At 50.1% G+C, this 20846-nt stretch overlaps 1 protein-coding gene across 10 annotated transcripts in view; it reads left to right on the top strand.

Annotated features, from left to right (window-relative positions):
- The window catches only part of RBFOX3 (RNA binding fox-1 homolog 3), a 239955-nt gene extending 220627 nt beyond the window's left edge, over positions 1 to 19328 (top strand). For 6 of the 10 annotated variants that reach the window (XM_081180924.1, XM_081180930.1, XM_081180926.1 and 3 more), the window contains 11 exons: positions 1149 to 1403; positions 2595 to 2735; positions 4374 to 4427; positions 6634 to 6726; positions 7872 to 7932; positions 8246 to 8299; positions 8765 to 8897; positions 10501 to 10540; positions 11578 to 11639; positions 15524 to 15602; positions 18011 to 19328. In XM_081180924.1, the coding sequence (XP_081037050.1) occupies positions 1182 to 1403; positions 2595 to 2735; positions 4374 to 4427; positions 6634 to 6726; positions 7872 to 7932; positions 8246 to 8299; positions 8765 to 8897; positions 10501 to 10540; positions 11578 to 11639; positions 15524 to 15602; positions 18011 to 18067 (996 nt within the window). In that variant the 5' untranslated portion in view covers positions 1149 to 1181 and the 3' untranslated portion in view covers positions 18068 to 19328. Of the gene's footprint in view, positions 1 to 992; positions 1404 to 2594; positions 2736 to 4373; positions 4428 to 6633; positions 6727 to 7871; positions 7933 to 8245; positions 8300 to 8764; positions 8898 to 10500; positions 10541 to 11577; positions 11640 to 15523; positions 15603 to 16751 lie in introns of those variants that run through there. The other 4 variants (XM_081180927.1, XM_081180923.1, XM_081180925.1 and 1 more) reach the window with 4 other exon arrangements.
- Positions 19329 to 20846: the final 1518 nt, after the last annotated feature.

The following is a 20846-nucleotide window of genomic DNA, read 5'->3' as shown; positions in this document are numbered from 1 at the left end:
TATTTATATATTCCGGGAAACTGAAATGCCAGAAGGAAGCATGTGGACAAAAACTAGTGGTACTCCATGGCCAGGTATCCATGTCTTGTGTTTGCAGCATAGCCAGAAGAAAACCTAGAATCTAGTTTCGATCAGCTATTGTTTTTAGAAATTTGGAGGTTTCTAGCCTAAGCTTAGAAAGTAAACCGTAGAGAGAGAGAAAACCTTCTCAGTGTCAGGGAGTAGCTTGGCAGGCATTATAAGGATTAGGACAAGGGTGAGGAACCAGTGGCCCTCTGGACATTGGCCCCCATCAGCTGCAGCCATCATGGCCAAAGATTAGGGATGATGGGAGTCATAGATTTCCCACCCTGGATTAGCAAGTAGCTATTTGTAGTTTACAACTTTTTAACTTTGCTTCCCAACCCTTGTTGTTGTTGTCGTCTCATTTCTATTCCCTAAACTCATAAGAAAATATATTGATGTAGTGTACTGAACCTCAGCTAAAAGCAAAGAGCTCAGTTAATAGAGCATGAGACTCTTAATCTCAAGGTTGTGGGTTCAAGTCCCAATTTTGGCAAAAAGATTCCTGCACTGTAGAAGGTTGAACTAGAAGACCTTGTGGTCCCTTCCAACTCCACAATTCTATGATTCTGTGGTACAATTATACTATGAACATAGCAACAAAATCAAAGGAGACTACATTAAAATAAAGAGGCATACAAAATGGGTCATTTGACAAGAAGGTTATAAAATACCTGACCTGCCTTCATTTGTCATGCGCATTTCTCCTTTTAATTCTCCCAGTGTCAAAAACTTTCAATTAAATTAACTGAAAGCAAGGATACATTTGTGCACACCTGCAGATGTTAACAATTTGCATCACTCCCTCCCCCCCCCGCCCCCTCGTCTTCATGATGCAGAATTTGGATTTATTTATTTATTGGTTCAACACATCACTGACTGGCATGTAGGAGACACCTTCAATTATACAGCCTTGCACGGAGGGGAAGATTGCTGCAACTCCGATGAGTCACTGGATGGACTTGTATCAGCCATTTGGGAGGGGAAGAGGGGACCGTGGACCTGACCATAGAAAACGCTCATGGCCCCTCATGAAGCTCCAGGCAATGAGTCAACACGTTACTCTCATTATTATGTCTCTGCAGGGCAACCAGGACGCCACGGCTCCGCCTGACGCAATGGCCCAGCCCTACCCCCCAGCAACGTACCCACCACCCCCGCAGAATGGCATCCCTGCAGAATACGCTCCTCCACCACACCCACACCCAGCACAGGACTACTCGGGGCAGAGCACAGTACCTGAGCATGCCTTGACTCTTTACACGCCAGCACAGAGCCACACCGAACAGCCGGGCACCGACGCCAGCACGCAATCCATAGCGGGCACACAAACAGTACCGGTAAGACACTCGGTGCTTGAAAGAGAAACTGTGAAAGGGGACCAGCCCTGGCCCGGAGAGGGCCTGCAGAGTGGGTTTTCAGGCCAGTTCAAGGAAGCCTGCAGTCAGGTAGGGAAGGAGGAGGGTGGTTCTATCTGCAAGGATGCAGGTATGGAGCCAGGTTGCTCTGCAGTCCATGCGCAAACTCAGCTGGAAAGCCCAAGGAGAGGTCTCAGCTCAAGAAATGGAGGGAGGCAGAACGTCCTGGTTCGAGACCGAGGGGCAGCATTATAAGCAAGCAGGTGGGCTGAAGCAGCAGATCAAAACCCCTCACCCTTCTCCTTGCTTATCTGGGATAAGAGACAACAAGGGATGGTGAATTGGGCCTGAAATAGAGCCGAGGGCTTGTCCAGCAGGAGGCAAGTTCACAGAGGCAATGCCAGTGCCCCAGCTGCCCCGTGGGCATTTGTGGCTCAGTGCTTAAGTTTCCTGGCTCCCCTTGTGTCCCTAATCACTTGTAATCTACCTGCTTGGCTGCTTGCCAATCCCATCGTGCCAATGATGTGGTTGTAATGCAGCTCAGTGAGGAAGCGCTGAGTGAGCAGTTCCCAGCCGCTCCTCCGTCCCTGAGTGCCAGGCTGGCTGCTTGCCACCGCGCAGCGGGGAGAGTGAGCTCTGCCTCCCCACATGGCTGCACACATGCAGACCCACATGCAAGCCCAGAGGGGTCAAGCCAGGACCGCTGTTTGTCCCTGCCCACCGTTGTGGCGGCACCAATCTTTATCCTGCTCTCTCATGAACACAAACATAATAACAATCAGAATCCCTAAGAACACCCTCTAAGGTAGGCCAGTGTCATTATTCCCATTCTGCAGTTGGGGAGGTTAAGGCCTGAAGCCGGATAGGAAATTTGTGAATGGTGAGGTCTGAGCAGCTCACAGTCTTAACTATCTGCATATGCCACTGATCTGTGTATGCTGTTAAAGGTTTGCAGCTGCACCCACTCCCCGTCCATCACCATGAGTTCATATCACCACGTACTCAAAACCCAATGGCCACGTGCAAAGCCTAACTCCCAACACTTAGCATTCTTGCAGGCAGCCCATATATCTGCAGCCAGCTTTTGCAAGGGGCAGTGATGGTCTTAAGCAAGCACAAAACAGTGGTGAGATCACAGTGGAATCTCTCTTTAATTTTCCCCTTCACCCCCAGCACACAGATGAAGCGGCACAGACAGACAACCAGACGCTACACCCACCAGAGTGTGGTTCTGACAAGCAGCAGCCCAAACGGTTACACGTTTCCAACATCCCTTTCCGCTTCCGGGACCCTGACCTGCGGCAAATGTTTGGGGTGAGTCCATTCCTCTCATTGCCCACAACCTCTTTTGCTAAGCACACTGACAAGTGTCCCCAGAGAGCTCTGAGTACCTGCTGCAGGCAGAGGCAGTGCTGCCATTTCCATTCTGCCCTGTCACGGGCATCACTGTTTCTGTTCCACTGCAGTTTGGTTCCTGCCAAATACATTATTCACCTTGCTGTCCGCTTTTTAGTTACCTACATTTGTTTCAACATAAAGGTTATGTCAGAAGCAATAAAAAAAATCAGCTACATTTTGTAAGTCTGCGGACTTAAGAAAACCAATGACACTGTGAAAGCGTATTGACTATTTGCTTGACTGATCTCTGTTGCTGACCACAGACAAGCATGCAAACTGCAGCAATTTCCACTTCCTATTCCATTGGAATTTTCCAACATCCTTAATTGGTGGGATCAAATAACATTTGATCCCAAAGGAAAGGACAGAGCATATTTTTTGTATGCAAAAGGTTCCAGGTTCAATCCCTGATATACCTGGATAGGGCCACTGCCATCTCTACCATTAGACAGAGTGTGGCAACGGCCTCAGGTGGCAGATGCTGGGGAAAAGCAACAGCACTCCCTGGAGCCCCCAGTTATTCCACTCTGTTGCATCAGGACCATTTCTATGCCCCTCCCTTCCCAACAAGCAGGCTTGCTATCTCAGTTGTGTAGGAGGCTTTCATGTCACCCGTGGTGGATTCAATTGCCAGTACAACTGGCTGATCTCCCGTGCCCTTCTCCTCTGACAGCAAAACACCTTGTTCCAGCTCTGGCTGGGGATAAGAGAAACCCCTGTCTGAAATCCTGCACAGCCGCTGCCAGTCAGAGTAGACAATACTGAGTTTGATAAACCAGTGGTCTGACTTGGTATAAGATAGTTCCCTATGTTTCTCAAGCTGTGTGCCCTCAGCATCCTGCACACATCTTCTCCATGAACAGCTGTTGTGAGGTCTCATAACAGCCCTTGTGGTGAGAGTGCAGAGCTGCTCCTAGCAAAGTCATACCATGGCAGGAGCTCCCTTCTAATCTCTCCCATGAAACTTGTGACACCACCCCAGCCCCAAGCAGGACTGACCTGTCTTCTCAGCCTATGCATAGGTAGAACTCAGCCTCTCTCAGCCTGGCAGCACATGAGACTGACTGGTCCTTCAATCCTGAAGTGTCTGCCATGTTGCTATCAAGCTCCCAGGGATGGAGCAGGCTCTCAACGGCCTATGACAGAAGTGGGTATTTTGTGGTACTTTACTCCCCAGATTCCAGAGGTTACCAGGACACAGTGGCCCTTTTGGAGTAAATGGACAGCTTAAAAGGCTCAGGATGCAATACCTCAAGGACTGCCTCCACCCCCACTGTATGAAAGATTTCTGTTCTCCCAGGCCTTGGACTAATTAAATTATCTATGGCCTTTTAAAAAGTCACAGGGATGTTTTTTATTGGTTTGTTATTACATGACGTATTTTTGTGGTTTTGTACTGTAAACTGCCCTGTGGTCTTCAGGCGAAGGGTGGTATTTAAATTTAATAAATAAATAAATGAAAGCAGACATGCTAAGATGGAGTGGACAGGGAATGATTACTCCTATTTTTACCTTCCATCCCATTTTTACTTTTGTTTTTGTTTTGCTCTGCAGCAATTTGGAAAGATCCTGGATGTTGAGATCATTTTCAATGAGCGCGGCTCCAAGGTGGGTTCAGCATGTTGATGTCTGGTGCAACCCAAACATCAGTGTAGGTGCGCCTTCCCAGGGTCCAGACTGCCCTCTTGCCCCTTCCAGTTTCCTCTCTGTGCCTCAAGTTGCCTGCCTAGTTTCTAATCACCCCTCTCTTCCACCTGCCCCCTAAAACCCTACAGCCATTGACTTAGAATCAAAGTTTGTTGTTTTAACTTTCACCCTAAAAGTGAACATGCTGAATGAAGATACTCCACAATATCAGGTTTGTGCATTCTTCAGATTCTAACTCTGAAGCAAGCTACAGAGAGAGTAAGCTTGGAAAGATGATAAAACTAGGAGCTGCAAACCTTATAGCTAAGGCAATTTAATTGCAGGAAAAGAACACCCTCTCATGGTGAAACTGGAAATCACTCAAATTAAAAGAGGGGGGAAACGTTTTACATAAGGCAAGTTGTTGCAAAGGTTTTGCAGGAGATAGAGTTGAGCATGGGTCTTTTTCAGAAATAGATGCCAAAATACTTATTAAAATAGTTTGCATTTTGTTTCCAGGAGGATATGGGGGTGTTTAGTTTGACAGGATTTGAAATTTCTCCCAGCTGTTAAATAACACATTTACTGAGTTTTCCTAGGCCCGTTTCTTCAGGTTCAATATTGGCTTTTGGGGTCAAACCAGACTGTGACATGGGAGATGGATGACCAGATCTCCCCACGTCTTTTTCATAGCTTAATTTCTCCTTATGTGTATGTCATGGTGTGGGTGGGGAATTGGATCAGGAGCATGGCACTGGGAAAAGGGGATGTTTAACCCATAAGGTTAAACATCAGGCCAGAAGCCCATATTGTCCAGCATTTTGCTCTCACAGTGGCTATCCAGATGTCCAAGGGAAGCCCGCAAGCAGAACCTGAGTGCAACAGCACTGCCCCCACCTGTGATTCCCAACAACTAGTACAGTGGTGCCCCGCAAGACGAAATTAATTCGTTCCGCAAGTTTTGTCGTCTAGCGAATTTTTCGTCTTGCGAATCACGAAATCCCATAGGAATGCATTGAAAATCAATTAATGCGTTCCTATGGTCAAAAAAAGTCCAAACAAAGCCAAATTTGGTACAACAACAGTTTATTAACTGCTCTTTAAAGCCACACATACTGTAAAGAGCAGTTCAAAAATTGAAGGGAAAATAAATTAACTTTATAAACAAAACATGTCTTTGTTTTTAGACAAAGGAAACAAAGTCGCGAGACGTTTTTGTCTTGCGAAACAAGCCCATAGGGAAATTCGTCTTGCGAAGCAAATCGAAAACGGAAAAACCTTTCGTCTAGCGAGTTTTTTGTCTTGCGAGGCATTCGTCTTGCGAGGTACCACTGTATTCCTTTCTCCCTACAATGTCTTCCTGATTCAAATCCCCACCCCACACCCCACCCTGCCACAAAACTTATATTAGGTTTTTTGGAAAGGGGGGTAGGGGTGGGCAGGTATAACCCAGGTGCCTGTGTTTTCCCCATCTCCCCAAAGGGCTAATGGCAATGTTTGGGGAGGGGTATTCCAAATGGGAAATTGCAATGATGGGGAAAGGGTTAAAGCCCTCCCAACCACCACCACATCTTTTATCCACACCCCAAGCTGCATTTAAACTTTGGAAAAGGTGTTAGGAGATCCCCCCAGTCCCAGATTTCCCATGTCACTGTCTGGTTTGGCCTTTGGTCTTGGTCAAAGAATGAGGACTTCCCAGTTTCCATCAGACATTCAGAAAGTGAATGAATATACTGTAATGTATCTCCAGGAATGTAATGCCTCTCCAGGTGGAATCCATTGCAAGTACCAGTAGCTCAGTCCAGAACACCTCACTCTTCCCATGAGGCAGTGGCAATGTACTCTGCCACGTCTTGCCCTGCAATTTTGGCCTCTTGGGAAGCTGGCGCCTGTCCTTTTTCCTCTTGAGCCTTACCCCCTCCCCTTCTCCTTGCTTCGTCCCTCTCCCCCCCCCCCAGCCCTTGGGGGTCGCTTGGGAAGTTCACATCCTGCCTCTTTCCCCAGGCCCTGGGGGATTCTTCTCTCTACTGCTCCTTACTCACCCCCCTCTCTCTGTCCTGTCCCCCCACCCCCGTTTCCCCCCTTCTCATTCTCTTCCTCCTACTCCTCTTCCACCCTCTCTCCCTCCCTCCCAAATCCCCCTCTTTCTCTTTCTCTCTCCATTTCCCTTTCTCTCCCCCACTCACAGGGTTTTGGGTTTGTAACTTTTGAAACTAGTGCAGATGCCGATCGGGCACGGGAGAAGCTGAATGGCACCATCGTAGAGGGACGCAAGATCGAGGTGCGAACATGTGCACTGCCTGCTCTGCGTCGGGGCGTTAGGAGTCACACTTGCTCCCCACATGCACACACACACAGACACCCCTTTCTTTTCTAACCATTTCTACCTCTTGGGCCTCCCAGGACACGCAGGCGGGCGAGTGGATGTTGCATGCCCTGTGCTGTTGATCTCCCATAGGTGGTGGGGAGGGGTGGGGCACAGAGCAAAAGAAGAAGAGGAGGGCAGACCTTCTCCAGCAGGAGTCTGCTGGGATCTGCCAGGGAGGGAGGGCAAGCGTGATACTGCCAAATCCTCCAACCTCCCAGGCGCCAGCCAGATTGAACCACTTGCGACGCCTAGGCCCTAAAGGGTAGTCGTATTGCTGCCTGGCTTCCTTCTTGGTTGTGGTTCTGGTTTGTTTTCTTCAAAATGTTACAGGATGGGCAGCCTCAGTGTCAGTGAGTTAGGAGGTGAGATGGAGCAAGGCCTTTGGTTTCGCCCTGGTGGACCCTTCTTGATCACACTGAGGCACAAAGTGTTGTGCCATATAAGATGCCTCTTGCAGAATAATGTTGCTTGAGTTCGCCAGGGCTGTGGTCAAGGGCGGACAGGCAGTGCTGATCTGATGCTGACACCATCGTTTTCTGGAGCTCCTGCCCCTGTGTGTTCCTTTGCGTCTTCACAAGCCTGTCTGGTGAATGGATCTCCCACTGTGCATGAAGCCTGGGCAGGGTCCTCCCTGCATGCTGGGTGTTGAACGTTATGCTGGGAATGGAGAGGTTCAGGAACGTTTCCTTTGAAAGCTCCAAAATTCAACTTCCCACTCAAAATGTCTGAAGCCTGTTGTTGTTGTTGTTGTTGTTTGGATTTGATATCCCGCCTTTCACTCCCTTTAAGGAGTCTCAAAGCGGCTAACATTCTCCTTTCCCTGTGTGCTCCAAAGGGCTGTACACCTAAGATAAGGAAATCGGGGCATTGCCAGACCTGGCATATGCAGGCAGGGTTTCCAGCCCATACTCTTTGGAGAATCTGGTCCAAATCCTGATTGGCTTTTGTCCGTCCTGAAACGTTCCTTGCGTCTCCAGTCCCAGGTTTCCTCCTGGGAGGAGGATATTTTGGTCCAAGGCCTGCCACTAACTCACTTTCTCTGTGCTTTGTGTCGCCAGGTCAACAACGCCACGGCCCGGGTAATGACAAACAAGAAGGCAGCCAATCCCTACACAAATGGTAATGGAGTGAAGCTGTGGCAAGAGGGTGTGCTAGGCCAGAGCTGGTCATTGCTGGAAGACTGGCAGGCCTTTTTTAAAAAAATATGCTTTCGGGGGGGGGGCTGTGTCAGGGCGTGGGCAGGCGTGGAGCCTGACTTTGTAGTACATCCTGGTATACAGATGACAAAACTGGCTCTTGTTTGCTAGAAAGCTTGACCCAGAGCTCCTTAGGCCTTTCACCTAGGTCTCTGGCAGGTGGGGCTGGCAGTGAGAGCACAGGACAGGCATGGGCCAGGGTGATGCTCTCACGTCTCCTTGTTCTTCCTCCCCAGGTTGGAAACTGAACCCTGTGGTGGGCACCGTCTATGGCCCAGAGTTCTATGCAGGTAATGTCTGGATCAGACCAGGTCCCTGGGCAAGAGCTGCCCCTTAAATAAGCTGGCAAGGCTGCTAAGCCTCGGAGCAGAACAACCTATTCCTTGCTTGCTTGTTCCTGACACAGGTGCCTATGACAAAACAAGAAGAGGGGGCTGGGGGCAGGGGGCTATCCTTAGGACCTCAGTGAAACAGGCCAGAGGAGGAGTCATACTATGGAGCTCTTCTCAAGAGAGTGGAGCAGGAGGGGAGTTTTGGGTGCAGAAAGATTCCCAGAGGATGTGTATATAATAGAGAATAGAGGGTGGGATGAAATATCATGAGGATATTTCTCAGGACACCTGAAGAGGGGCAAGCTCCTCGCTTCCTCTCTGGGGGATCTCTCCTCTGCCACACAGAGGTGGGCAGGCCGTGTCTGGCACCAGGAGAGGACTCTTCTGGGGGTGCTCATGGCGGTTTCCTTTTCTCTCCCACAGTGACAGGCTTTCCATACCCAGCCACAGGAACAGCGGTAGCGTACCGGGGGGCGCACTTACGGGGGCGGGGGCGCACGGTCTACAACACGTTCCGGGCAGCTCCCCCACCTCCGCCCATCCCCGCTTACGGAGCGTGAGTATTTGCTGCAGAGACGGGCCTTCGAAAGGTGGGCGGGGGGAGCCTTTGGGCTCTTTGGACAGAGACAACAGGCGATTGGTCTGCCCCCACATTCCCGACGAGCAAGCCTCAGAGGAAACACTTCCTAGTCACCCTGCCCTGACTACATCTCCAGCCACGTTTGGGGCAGATCTGCACCTGGCTGGCTGCCCGTTTCACCTAGAGAAAGGCGTCTGCGTTAGGTGTGCCTGTTTGATTAGGATAGCTGGCCATAGAAGTAACACTGTGACTAGCACACTCAGGAGGCAGACAGAAGGTATTCAGTGGCCATTTTGTCTTGGCTCTTTCAGAAGATTTGTCCCTGTTTGCCTCTTCGCATTTTTTTTATTTTGCGAGGTGGAGGAATACAGGCAACTTCCCACTGGTGCAGGGGTTGCGTTGCAGGTCAATGCATGCTTCAGCCCATTCCGCCCCCTTCCGGGGCCCAAAGTGGCACACACGCATGCCTTAGTAACGTGCAAACTGGTTGTTTCCTGTACAATCTCTTCTGTGTAGTGAAATAGAAACTGACAGTTATATATAAAGTGAGGGTTTGGTTTGGTTTGGTTTGGTTTGGTTTGGTTTGGTTTGGTTTGGTTTGGTTTGGTTTGGTTTGAATACTGTGACTATGCAGATAATAGTGCTAAAGGAGTCCAGTGGGTGTGACTGTCAAACCCATGTACTTGCCGCATAGAAGACACTCATGTGGCACTTCACATATCACAATCATTGCACAGCTGGGAAAGCACACTGTGTAGTTGTGCACTTCCTCCCCGCCTGTCCCCCCCCCCCAAGTAAGAACCCTCAACTCCTCTGCCCATCATAAATTATGCAAGCCAGTTGCATTCATGCAGATGTGCTTTGCGCAAAATATTTATTTGTATGCTCTAGTATGAAACTGATTTGCGCAGTGTAGATTTTACTTATTGATTTATTTGGCAGCAAGGGAAGCATGAGGGACATCTGGGCAAGGAAAGATGGGAACATCAGAAGAGCCCATCTAGTCCAGCATCCTTTTCTCACCCCGGCCAACCAGATGCCTGGAGGAAGCCTGCAAGCGGTTTCTGTGAACTGCTATTCAGAAGCATTGCTGCCTCCAAAGGTGGAGGTAGACGATGACTAGAGGCCATGCAGAAGGGGACAGTTGGCCATAGTAGGCACAGAAGCTGCATCCTTTACAGACTCTTTCTATTCCCTACTGACAGAGGAGTTAGAAACTGGCTTAGTTTAGTATCTATACATGAGTAACCATAGCATCCATGTGCATGCTTAAGCATGGAGCATATCTGAGTGGCTGCGGCCAGATTCCCCGAAGGAGCATCTGCTCCTTCTTGGTCATCCCACTTGCCTGTCAGGCAGATCGCCCCCATCCAGCTTGATGACTAGCACATTTGCATCTCCCCCGCCGTCGAGGCAGAGAGAGGCCATTAGCAGCACTGAAAACCAGAGTCACAAGGTCCGTTTGATGCCAGAGCCAGGGTTACCCTTTGAAACAAATGTGCAGTCGCACGGAATGGACTTCAAAGTGCCTCGCACGCAGCCATAAGCCACCGTTGCATTTTGCTTCTTTCCTCTGCAGAGTGGTTTACCAGGACGGATTCTACGGTGCTGAAATTTATGTAAGTCCAGCCTTTCTCGATTTGCTCTTACAGGGGGGGAGAGAGAGAGAGAGTGAGAGAAATTCTTGTTTGTTGACTTTCCAGTCCAAGCTGCAGTAGCCCACCGGCTGATTCTCGTGCTACGCCACTCCTCTCTCACCCCACAAACACACACGCAGGTAAATAGGCACATGACCTTCTGGGAAGGATATTTCATGTCTTGACAAATCCCACCTGCTCACTTGGTTAAGAGAGACGACCGGGCAGGGGATTTGCAGAGCCAGTGCTTGCAAATGCAACGCAAGCGCAAAGGATATTCTGCTTGGTCTCGGGGCAGTGGGGAGCAGAGGAGGTAAGGCAGCAACTGTACACCCTCCATCCGCTCTATCCCTTTTCATCGCTCCTGAGTTGCTGCTTATGAGGTGTGTGTACCATTGACTCTCCCCACCCCCACCCCGCCATTGCAGAGTCCCCCATAGCATCAAGGCAGTGAAGGAAACAGCTTGAAATAAGCTTCCCCCCATACATGCTGTAGGAGAACCACTGCAAAACAGCAGAGCATGTTGGGAGAGGGGTGGCGCTCAGGCTCGCACGCAGGTTCGACCTGCCAGTGGCCCTGTGCCTTCTACAGCTGCTTCCCCCCCCCCCCCAGGGCAGGATTTATTTGCTGGTCCAGTGTCAGCATGCTGTCTTCTAGCGGCATTTCCCCCTCCATATTTAAAGTGCTCTGGGCAATATTTCAGGCGCACACTGACGGATTTATCAGAGGCGACATCTCGTTAACACCGCCACCCGCCAGGGAGGTGACATTCTCTCCTCAGCATGTTTAATTTCTGCAGGTTAATGTTAGTGAGATCCCCGGGGAATGCTAATGAGACTGGTGTTGGGCTAGTCTGGTGGGGTGGCTGCATGCGTCCCTCCTGAGCTTGGTTAGCACCTGGGGTGCCCAGCTTCTTTGCTGAGAACCAGCCTCATGGCACAAGATGCCTCTTTTCCTGGTTGCTGGCACAGGCACCGCAGCCTTCGCAGTAACTTTTTGTCTCTCCTCTTTGCTCCAGGGGGGTTACGCAGCCTACAGATATGCCCAGCCAGCAGCGGCAGCGGCAGCTTACAGTGACAGGTAAGCAGCCCTACCTGTTTATTAGTCCTGATCTTGCGGTTCATGGCCTGTTCCCCTGCCCAGTGTTATCAGCCAGCATCCTCGACAACAAGGATGAGGAAGGGTGCCCCCGCACTGTCCCCACCAGCACCACCAGTTTACGGGGTCTGGATAGGACACCCCAAGGAGTGAGGAAGGTGGCCATCATTGCCTTCAGCAGGCCGTGTTCCCATCCTCTACAAACCCCCTTCTGCATCTGTGAGGGCCATTGCTTGACCTGTCTGGATATGAAACTCCAGGGCTCAGCAGCGCATAGAATTGTTGGAAGGGTCCCTGAGGATCATCTAATCCAACCGTCTTCAATGCAGGAATATGCAGCTGTCTCATACGGGGATCAAACCTGCAACCTTGGCATTATCAGCACCACGCTCTAACCAGCTGAGCTATCCAGACTCAATCTGACCTGACCCCTGGCTCTTGTTATAACGTGCCTCCAATACCAGTTGTTCATGAGAATCTGCTTCATTCCTTTCACACCTATAGGAATCAATTATTCTATTCTGTTCTATTCTGTTCTATTCTATTCTGTTCTGTTCTATTCTATTCTATTCTATTCTATTCTATTCTATTCTATTCTATTCTATTCTATTCTATTCTATTCTATTCTATTCTATTCTATTCTGGTGGACATGCCTAACTTCATATGGATATGGAGCAACTGTATGGAACATGACCAAGTTCTGTGGGGCCTGATAGGTGGCCTCTCTTGCAGGGCAAAGCTCTGTGGTAACAAGGCAGCTGTATTTAACTCTTCACAGTCCCCTCGGTCTTCTAATATCCAAATTATGACAAAGGTGGCTGTGGTTATCTTACTGGAAAGCTGGAGGAAATATTATTTATCTGGTTATTAATTCACACTGATTAACATTCCCCTCACCCCTTTACTACCTTTGTCTTTTAGTATCCTATTAGAAATGCGGTTGATTGTCATTTAATTAGTCTATCGGTGGAATATCAGGGAAACCGTTGAACGGTAACTACTTTTAGATCACTCCAACATGACATTCTTCCTCCATGGAAGCATGCAGATGAAAAACATGGAGACAGAATGGGGGGAGGGTACCCATCCAGTTTTCCCAGGAAAGAGCTGTAAGCAACCTATTAGATTTTTGCCAGGTCCTTCTCATGAGTCTCCTGGAAAATATAAATGGACTTTTAAATAAATTGTGATATAAAGTTTTCCACATCTATTATTTCTCGACAAAGAGGAAAATGCATGTTTAGTTATTCTGCTTGGTTTAAAATGCCCACATTTTACTTAATGTATAGGCATTCTAATGGTTAGGGCACAATGGTTAGGGCAGGGGGAGGGGAAGCTGTGTGTCCCTACAGACATTGTTGGGCTCAAACTCCCACCAGCTCCAGCCAACTTGGCCAACGGCAATATCTAGAGGGAGGTTCCCTCACCCCTGGTTTAGAAGAATGGGCTCTGAGCTACAGTTCGGATCTCATTTAAGCCACAAGGGTGGTCTTAGGTGAATCCCAACATAATCTCAGCCCCCCATCTGCAGTAATGCTGGCCTACCTTACAGGGCTGTGTCAAGAATTACTGAGATGGTTTATCTATTTAAAAGTGTTTATATACCTCTGTATCATAAAGCTATATCACAGCAGTTTACAGCCACATGAAAACAAAAAAACCAAACAATAAAATCATCAAAAATTAACTTTAAAATAAAAAACTAACATCAACAAAGCACAACAGGTGTACTCTTAATTGCCTGCATAGGCCTGGCAGAACAGAAAAGTTTTCAGCAGGCATTTAAAAGTTGTCACCGAAGAGGCCTGCTGAATCTCTGTTGGCAGCGTGTTCCATAGGACTGGGCTGTTGACACTGAAGGCTTCTCATTGTTGTCAAACAAGCCTCACCAACTCGGGGAACAACCAAAGACACTCCTGCATGTGATCTCAGTGATCCCTGAGGTGTCCTGGACCCATGTCACTCAGGACTTTGTAAGTCAATCCATGAACCTTGAACCTGGCTTGGTTAGCAGGTGTGCAGCTGTTTTAACAATGCTGTGACATGTTCTAGAATCATGGAATTGTAGAGTTGGGAAGGACCCTGACCAGAAGCCCCCATCCACAATCTGCCTACCACAAGCCTCCAGTCCAGACCCAAGGGCAGCCCCACTTAGAGCCCATTGCAGTATTCAAACCTCCAAGTTATCATTATGCACACAAAGTAATTTGAACTATAAATAAGAAGCATTCTTAAAATCCCCTGAGTTTTTGCTGCTTTAAGACTTCAGCTATTGAATATCAGTCTTGCAACTCCATTCTCCTTTTTGAAATATTAGTCTAAGAACCCCTGGAATTAAGCTCTTTGTTCCTTCTCTTCCTCACATACAAAATCCTCTTATAATTTCTTCCTCTTGGTTCATATGATCCATTATTGCCAAAGGATCTGCTCCAGTCCCTGTTCCCCATCCTCCTGCACCCTTTCCTGTTTTCCAGAGGCAGCCAGGAAACTATTCAGCCTCCATTTCCTGTGTGCCAAACACAACCAGTTCTTTTCATCTCAATCCCCTTTTCCATCTGGTTGCCACACTGTAATTCACTCTGATTCCTCCTCCATCTCCTTTTTCTAATAAGCACAGATGCACAGCATCACAGACTTAATGTTCACCATCTAGGACAACATCTAGCCAGGGAACCTTTTCTAGCCCAGGGAGTGTTCAGAGGACCATTTTGCCCTGAGGTTCCCCACTCCTCATCTAGGATAAGTGTGGGAAACCTTTGGCCCTCTGGATCTTGCTGAGCCACAGCTCCCATCAGCCCCAGCGAGCATGGCCAGTGGCCAGGGATGATTGGAACTCAGTGTTCAGCAACATCTGACAGGTCAAAGGTTCCCCCACAGCTGATCTAGGAGCTGGCCAGATTTTTAAGGAGCCCAAGTTGCGGTGCCTCTCCCTAGCTAGCCTCCCTCCTCCTTCCCTCCCTGGGCTGCCAATGCCTTTGTTCTCTCAAGTCTGAGGAAGGGGCAGGCACTTGTTTCATTCTTCCCACACCCATCACTTCTGGCCAAGTTCCAGGCCCATGCTTCTTTCTTGCACACCTCACTGCCCCCCCACCCTGCAATTGCCACTTTGCAGCAGAGAAGGAATGCCCAGGGGACTGGAAACACAACTTGGGCATGTAATGTGTCATTCTGGCCAGAGACCTGGGAGTTGTGCTGCCAGTGAGAGCGGGAGATACTCTGCAAGGTGGAACCAGAGCAGCAGTCCATGCCAGGGCAGCTCTTTCAGTTCACAACATGCCCACTGCTATCTGTGACAAGGCAGCACAGGTGATGGGCAAGGGCTGGGCTTGAGCAGGTGCTCCCGAATGCACATCTCGCAACCTATTTTAATGTGTGTTTCTTTTATGCTCTCTCAGTTCTTTTCAGGTTTTGCGTATTTTCCCCTGCACTCTGGTGCCAAGCACAGAATTTCCCTTATTTGCAACACTTTTCCAGTGGCCAGCCCTTGGTTGCTAGTAACGACTTCCTTCCCTTAGACCTTCTGAAGATGTTCAGGGGGAATTTCATCCTGGCTTAAGGAACCAGAGTGGTGGGAATGAAGATGCAGTTTGCACGTGGCTCACAAATCTTGGCGTATTCTAAGGGTGTCCAAAGTTTGAAGTGCTCTGTGTGTGTGTATGGAGAAGACCGAAAGCTCTGTGGTGGGCTGTTTCCTAACAACTCAGAAAATAATCCTGCCATTTCTGTTGAGGTGTATTATAACTTTTTTAAAAAACACAAAACTATGTATGACATCCAGGGCCTGATTCATGATTTTCTTAACATTTAGGGTTGGCAACTCTGCGACCCCCCAGTTTCTAACGCTGCCCCCTGTGTTCGCTCCTAGTTATGGCCGAGTTTATGCAGCTGCAGATCCTTACCACCACACCATCGGCCCTGCTGCCACCTACAGCATTGGCACTATGGTAAGAGCCCTCCCTCCCACCTATTTGCGCGTGGGGCTGTATGGGAAGCATGCCGCCTTGGGGCTGGGCTGGCCACTTAGGGTAAAAAGAGAGGGGTGTTGGGAAACATCCAAATTCACCCCTCGGTTGCAGCCGCCTCCTCAGCACCGTGCAGGGAAAGGAAGCCTAAGGAGGAGAATCCCAAGAGTGGGGAGGGAAGGACAGAAACACACAACACACACAGGGCCTGGTGCAGACCCTCCTGCTTTCGTGGCCACTAGGAAGGACATACACAGGCCTGCTGCGACATTCTTGGCTGTCACCAGGCTTCCTCCTATTTAGCCTGCCTTGATGCACTGCTCTGCAGGGAAAGCGGTCCAGAGCGGGCAGCATCTTGTCCAAGTGGAAGTGGCCGTTTGCTCAGGAACCATTTCTGAAGGAGCAGCTAACTCTTAGACAGAGAACTGGAGCAGGGCAGAGGGTGGGGTTGGTTGCACAAGCACACAGCCCAACGCCACTCCCTGCTACTCCCGATCTCACACACACTGCCGCACCCATTTCTTGCAGTGACGCCTCCTTGCAATCAGCTTTCACATACAGCATCAAAGAGGAGAAACATCCAAGCCACCCTGCTTTACTAACCTTCCCCACCCAAGCCACTAGCCCACCCCACGGTGTCAGTGCCTTCCCAGCGATAAAACAAGGAACGAATGGCCTTTGCAGCCATCTCGTGGGCTTAAGGAATTAGGTTCAGTTCTTTTGGGTGTCGGGGGGGAGAGGCAGGGCGGAAGATCCTGGGCTGGCTGAAGGGGACTGAAGCTTGAGTGCAATCCATCTCTCTCCCCTTACTACTGAAATGATCCATAGGAAACAGCTAAGTTCCAGCTTCGAAAGCTCTGCTTTCCTTTATTTTATTTTTTTAAAAATGTACCTCAGCCTTATCCATCCATTATCCTCTGGACTTCTTGTGAGACCAGGCCCACAGCAGCATTGCATGCTGGGAGTTGAGTCCAACCACCACCACCACCACTTCGTCCCCACCACAAAGCAAGGCCTCTGCCAGCCTTGGGGGTCCCAAGGGACCCCAGTCTTGGCTGAAATAACAGGGCAGGGATGGGCTGTGCCTCTCCTTTATACTGATTGGCTTTTTCTCCGTCTTTGATGTTGCAGGCTAGTCTATACCGAGGAGGGTACAGCCGCTTCACTCCCTACTAGCAAGACAGACCCAGCCCCTCCTCACAATAGTAACACTGACTGCTCCTTAGAAATCAAACCAAAATCAAATGGACATGGGCCCCCGCCCCACGCTGCTGGCCCTCGGCAGCCTAAACCACATATTTCTTTACCTCAAGCCGCCTCTCATGCCTCACATCCCACCTGTCTCTGATGGTGTGCCGCCAAGTTGGTTTTCATTTTGCAAAGCTACCAGCCGGGGGGGAGGGTTGGGACAGGCGCCTGCTTCCGCCAGACCAAACAAAACCAAACACCACCAGCAAGCAGAACCTCACGGAGAGCCTCCCTAGAGCCCACCCTGCTCCCAAGCTTTCCTGCCACAAGCCCCGGGGCCATGTGGCGCTCGAGATAGGCCCCCAGTCAGGCCCCCTGCATTGTGCTGGGTGTTCAGGTCCTTGCACAGGGGAGGGAGGGTGCAGTTAAAAGAACTCAGGATGTTATCCCTCTCGGATGCAAACTGCCCACGCTCCTCACTCACACACACGCAAGGACCAGGTGGGCAGGGCCCCAGGCTGCTCCAGAATCCCAGCAGGTGCAGGCTGCAGTCCCAACCCACCTTACGCTGCTTAGATGCACTCAGCCTCCAAGCAACAGCAGGGAGAATTTTGCTTCCTCTGCCTGCAGGAACTGGAAGCTGCCCCCTTGCAGAGGAATGATGCGATGGGGGAGGTGGAGGACAGCTTTCCAAGCACGCAGCAAGAGTGAGAGCGGGTGGGGGAAGAGGGGACCCTGCAAGGAGCCCCTGCTCTCTAGGCTTATCAAACTACATGCCTAGCAATGTGAAGGAGCTGGTTGGGACCAGCCTCCTGGTGGGCTGAATGATCCCAGCTCCTTTGTTCGTATGGGGAGCAGCCGTTCCATGTAGGAGGTGGGCAGCGCTCTGTGTGAGCAGGTCTGGCACATACATCTGTACAGAAAGGGGGCAGGGGAGGGGAGGGCACTTATGCAGACATAGGAGGCGGGGCGGGTGCTGAGTGCTGGGAACTGAGTCCCAGGGTCCCACTTCCCAGCTCTACCATACCCAGACCAGCACACCCCCAGAGAGCAGAAAGCCCTTCCCCGACACCAAGTCTTCCCCGCCTGCCACCTGCAGGTTGCTCCATGGAACATTCTACCTTTGTTTTCTGTTGTAGTGAAACCTTCAGCTGTTTCCTTCTGGGACCAGGAAGGGCACAAAAAATATTTTTTTTTTTAAGCAAAGCAACAAAACAGTTACAAAACTTAACGAGCCAACAAAACAGTTACAAAACTAACAAGCCAAGCGACAGGCCATCCGGACGGAGCTCAAGCACCGGCCGACCGACCAACCCACCGACCGGGACGGATGGACGGCAGCCGCCCACAGACTCTGCAAAGCCGTCCGCACACCGGGAGACCCGTGCCCTGCTCCCCCCACACCCCGCTGCAGACCCACGGGGCCAGGGACAGGCACTGACACAGACTGGATTCCGCAGGCCCTCCCAGGCCACCACGTCTTCCTTCCAGCCCTCCTGAAGAAGAAGAAGAAAAAGAGCTGCGGGCGTCCCCTAACCACAGAACACGCCGCGAGCGCTCCCGCAGGGCTAGCAATCCTGCTTCTCGCTTCCCAGAACCTCCCAATGCTTTTTGTGCTTTGCTGGTTCATCCATTTGTCAAGTTGGCAAGACCTCGGGATGCCCAGGCAGGGCCAGGCCAGGGACTTTCTGGGCACAGCCACCTTGTTTCTGTGGGTGGGAATTCTCGGGTTTTAGAGGGGTGTTGTTGTGTTTTTTCCTTTGAAGAGATTGCACTTTCCCCCCTTCCCCCGAGAACCCAGCTCCCACCAGCCCCAGAGGGGGTCAGAAGCTGCACCCTGTTTACCTTCCTTGCAGTAGGCCTGGCTGCTCTCACTGTGGCTTCACAGAGCTGAGATCATCCGAGGCGATCCCCGCCTTGCCCGTGGTCTCCAGATCTACCAAGAACCCCCAACCCCTATCCTCAAAGGGCCAACGGTTGCCACCACACACACACACCACCACCACCGGGACAAGCACGCCCTTACAACTGCGTGGCCAAGCCTGTGGGAGGCCACAGCCCCATGGTGGTGTCAGGGAGTGAGGCGGGGCTGTGCACCAAGGGCTGTGCACAAACTGAGCAAATACCTGCTGGCGCCAGTGGGCACACTCTCTCCCATCGGTTTCTTCCGTGCCCATGGCCCATAGTGGGAGGGGTGCATGTCCTACGGCCCGCTCCCCACACCCTGCCACCTGCTCCCAGAGTCAGATGGACTCTGGTCCTTCCCCATGCTGACCCTGAACCCCCCCCCCTTGGCTTATTCATCTCATGAAACCTCACTTTCTACTCAGCATTAAAGCTCCTGACACGCCAGCAACCAGATGATCCTCCTTTTCTATTCCCGTTGTATATAGCCCCTTCCTTTGCCACTCCCTCCCCCTTGTATAAAGCTCCTCCCATTTGCTGCCCTGTCTCCCACCCTGGGAGCATCAGCCCGCCCACCCACCCCATTCTGTACGCTTCAAAGGTGTGACCATTCAAATAAACAGTATTATTATTATTATTATTATTATTATTATTATTATTATTATTACTATTATTATTATTATTTATTGATTATTATTATTATTAAGATTATTAATAAAGGTTTCTTTCTTCAACCAGGATGGCTCAAGCTTTTGACTTGGGGGTGGGGGGAAAGAGAGGAGGGCAGTGAATAGCACAAGCAGGAAGAAGCATGAGAGGAGGAGGCATGAGTTGAGCCATGGGTCAGCGGTATTCCGATTTCAGATCACTACAGGAGCAATGGGAAATGCACTGCTCAGCTGGACTCCCAACATCAGCCACAGCCAGCCTGGGATCAAATGGTCAGGGAAGATGGGATTTTGAGTCTAGTGACCTCTACAGGAGACCATGTTGACTTAAGAGAAAGCAAGGTCTGAGGTATTCTCTGCTGCTGATCAGGGGCTCCATAAATCTCCTTTGCGTTTGCTACCTGCTAGTCTGCAAACATGCAGGTGGGGCAGGCGGGCGGGGGCAGAGCTATTTAAGCACCTGGAAGGCTATATGGCTGATGAGTTGCATCTTCTTGGTGGAGCACAATGTTTCTCCATATATGTGCCAGATCCATTACAGAGTCCTGACAGCCTTTGCAGCATCACACAGCCATGAATGTTCCATACAGGTAAATTGTGTGGAACTATTTTTTGTTTGTTTGTGTAACCCACTGCTAGTAAATATATCCAGCAGTTCTGTAGCTCTGTCTGTCCAGCTACACACACACACACCCTTGTCATTTGCCATGTATAAGGATTAACACAAATTCTGCATTCACTTTTCTCTCCACACCTTAATGTGTTGCTTCTGATGCTTTTCCACTGCAATTCTAGCTTCACACGGAATTAGAAGTGGGTGATGATAACAGCAGGCAGTTTTCAAGGCTGTCACACAAAGTGGATTTGCACAGGAGGAACGCCCATCATGCATTAAGTTTCTTAATGTGGTTCTACTACATGTGACCCTCCTGATGTTGCTGGACTACAACTCCCATCATCCTTTGGCCTTCGACCAGGCTGGCTGGAGCTAATGGGCTTCCAATAACATCCAGAGAGCCACAGATTCCCCACCCCTGCTCTTCTACACACAGTGAGGAAATAGAAGGCCAGCAAACAGGGAAGCATGAGCAGGTAATGAAGAGTTTCTTGGCTGCCTGTGAAAGGCATGATAGGAAACAGGGCAATACTCGTGTTAATGCTGGGAGACCAGGATTTCTCAAACACCCCATTACAGCTCTGGCTGAAGGAGGAAATTTCATTATTAAAGCAACGGACTGGGTTAGACAGTTTTCAAAATGCCAAGCTTGTTGCTCTTGCTGCAGTCGTGCCCACCTGAGCAGCATTGGCAGTGCAAATGTTGCTGAACATTGGGACAAGGCCTGTGCAGCAGAGAAGCTGAGGTCCCTGTGCACATCACGCTTGGTCAAACTCCATGTGGCTAATTGCCTGCATGCTGGACTGCAAGGGAATTCTCTTGCTTGGCTCTGCATCAGAAATTCGGAGA

This window comes from Podarcis bocagei (assembly GCF_964188305.1).
Source record: "Podarcis bocagei genome assembly, chromosome: 2".
In the NCBI taxonomy this organism is placed as follows: Eukaryota; Metazoa; Chordata; class Lepidosauria; order Squamata; family Lacertidae; genus Podarcis; species Podarcis bocagei.
The sequence above is the reverse complement of the archived record's forward strand: the minus strand, read 5'-3'. Positions and strand labels throughout refer to the sequence as shown.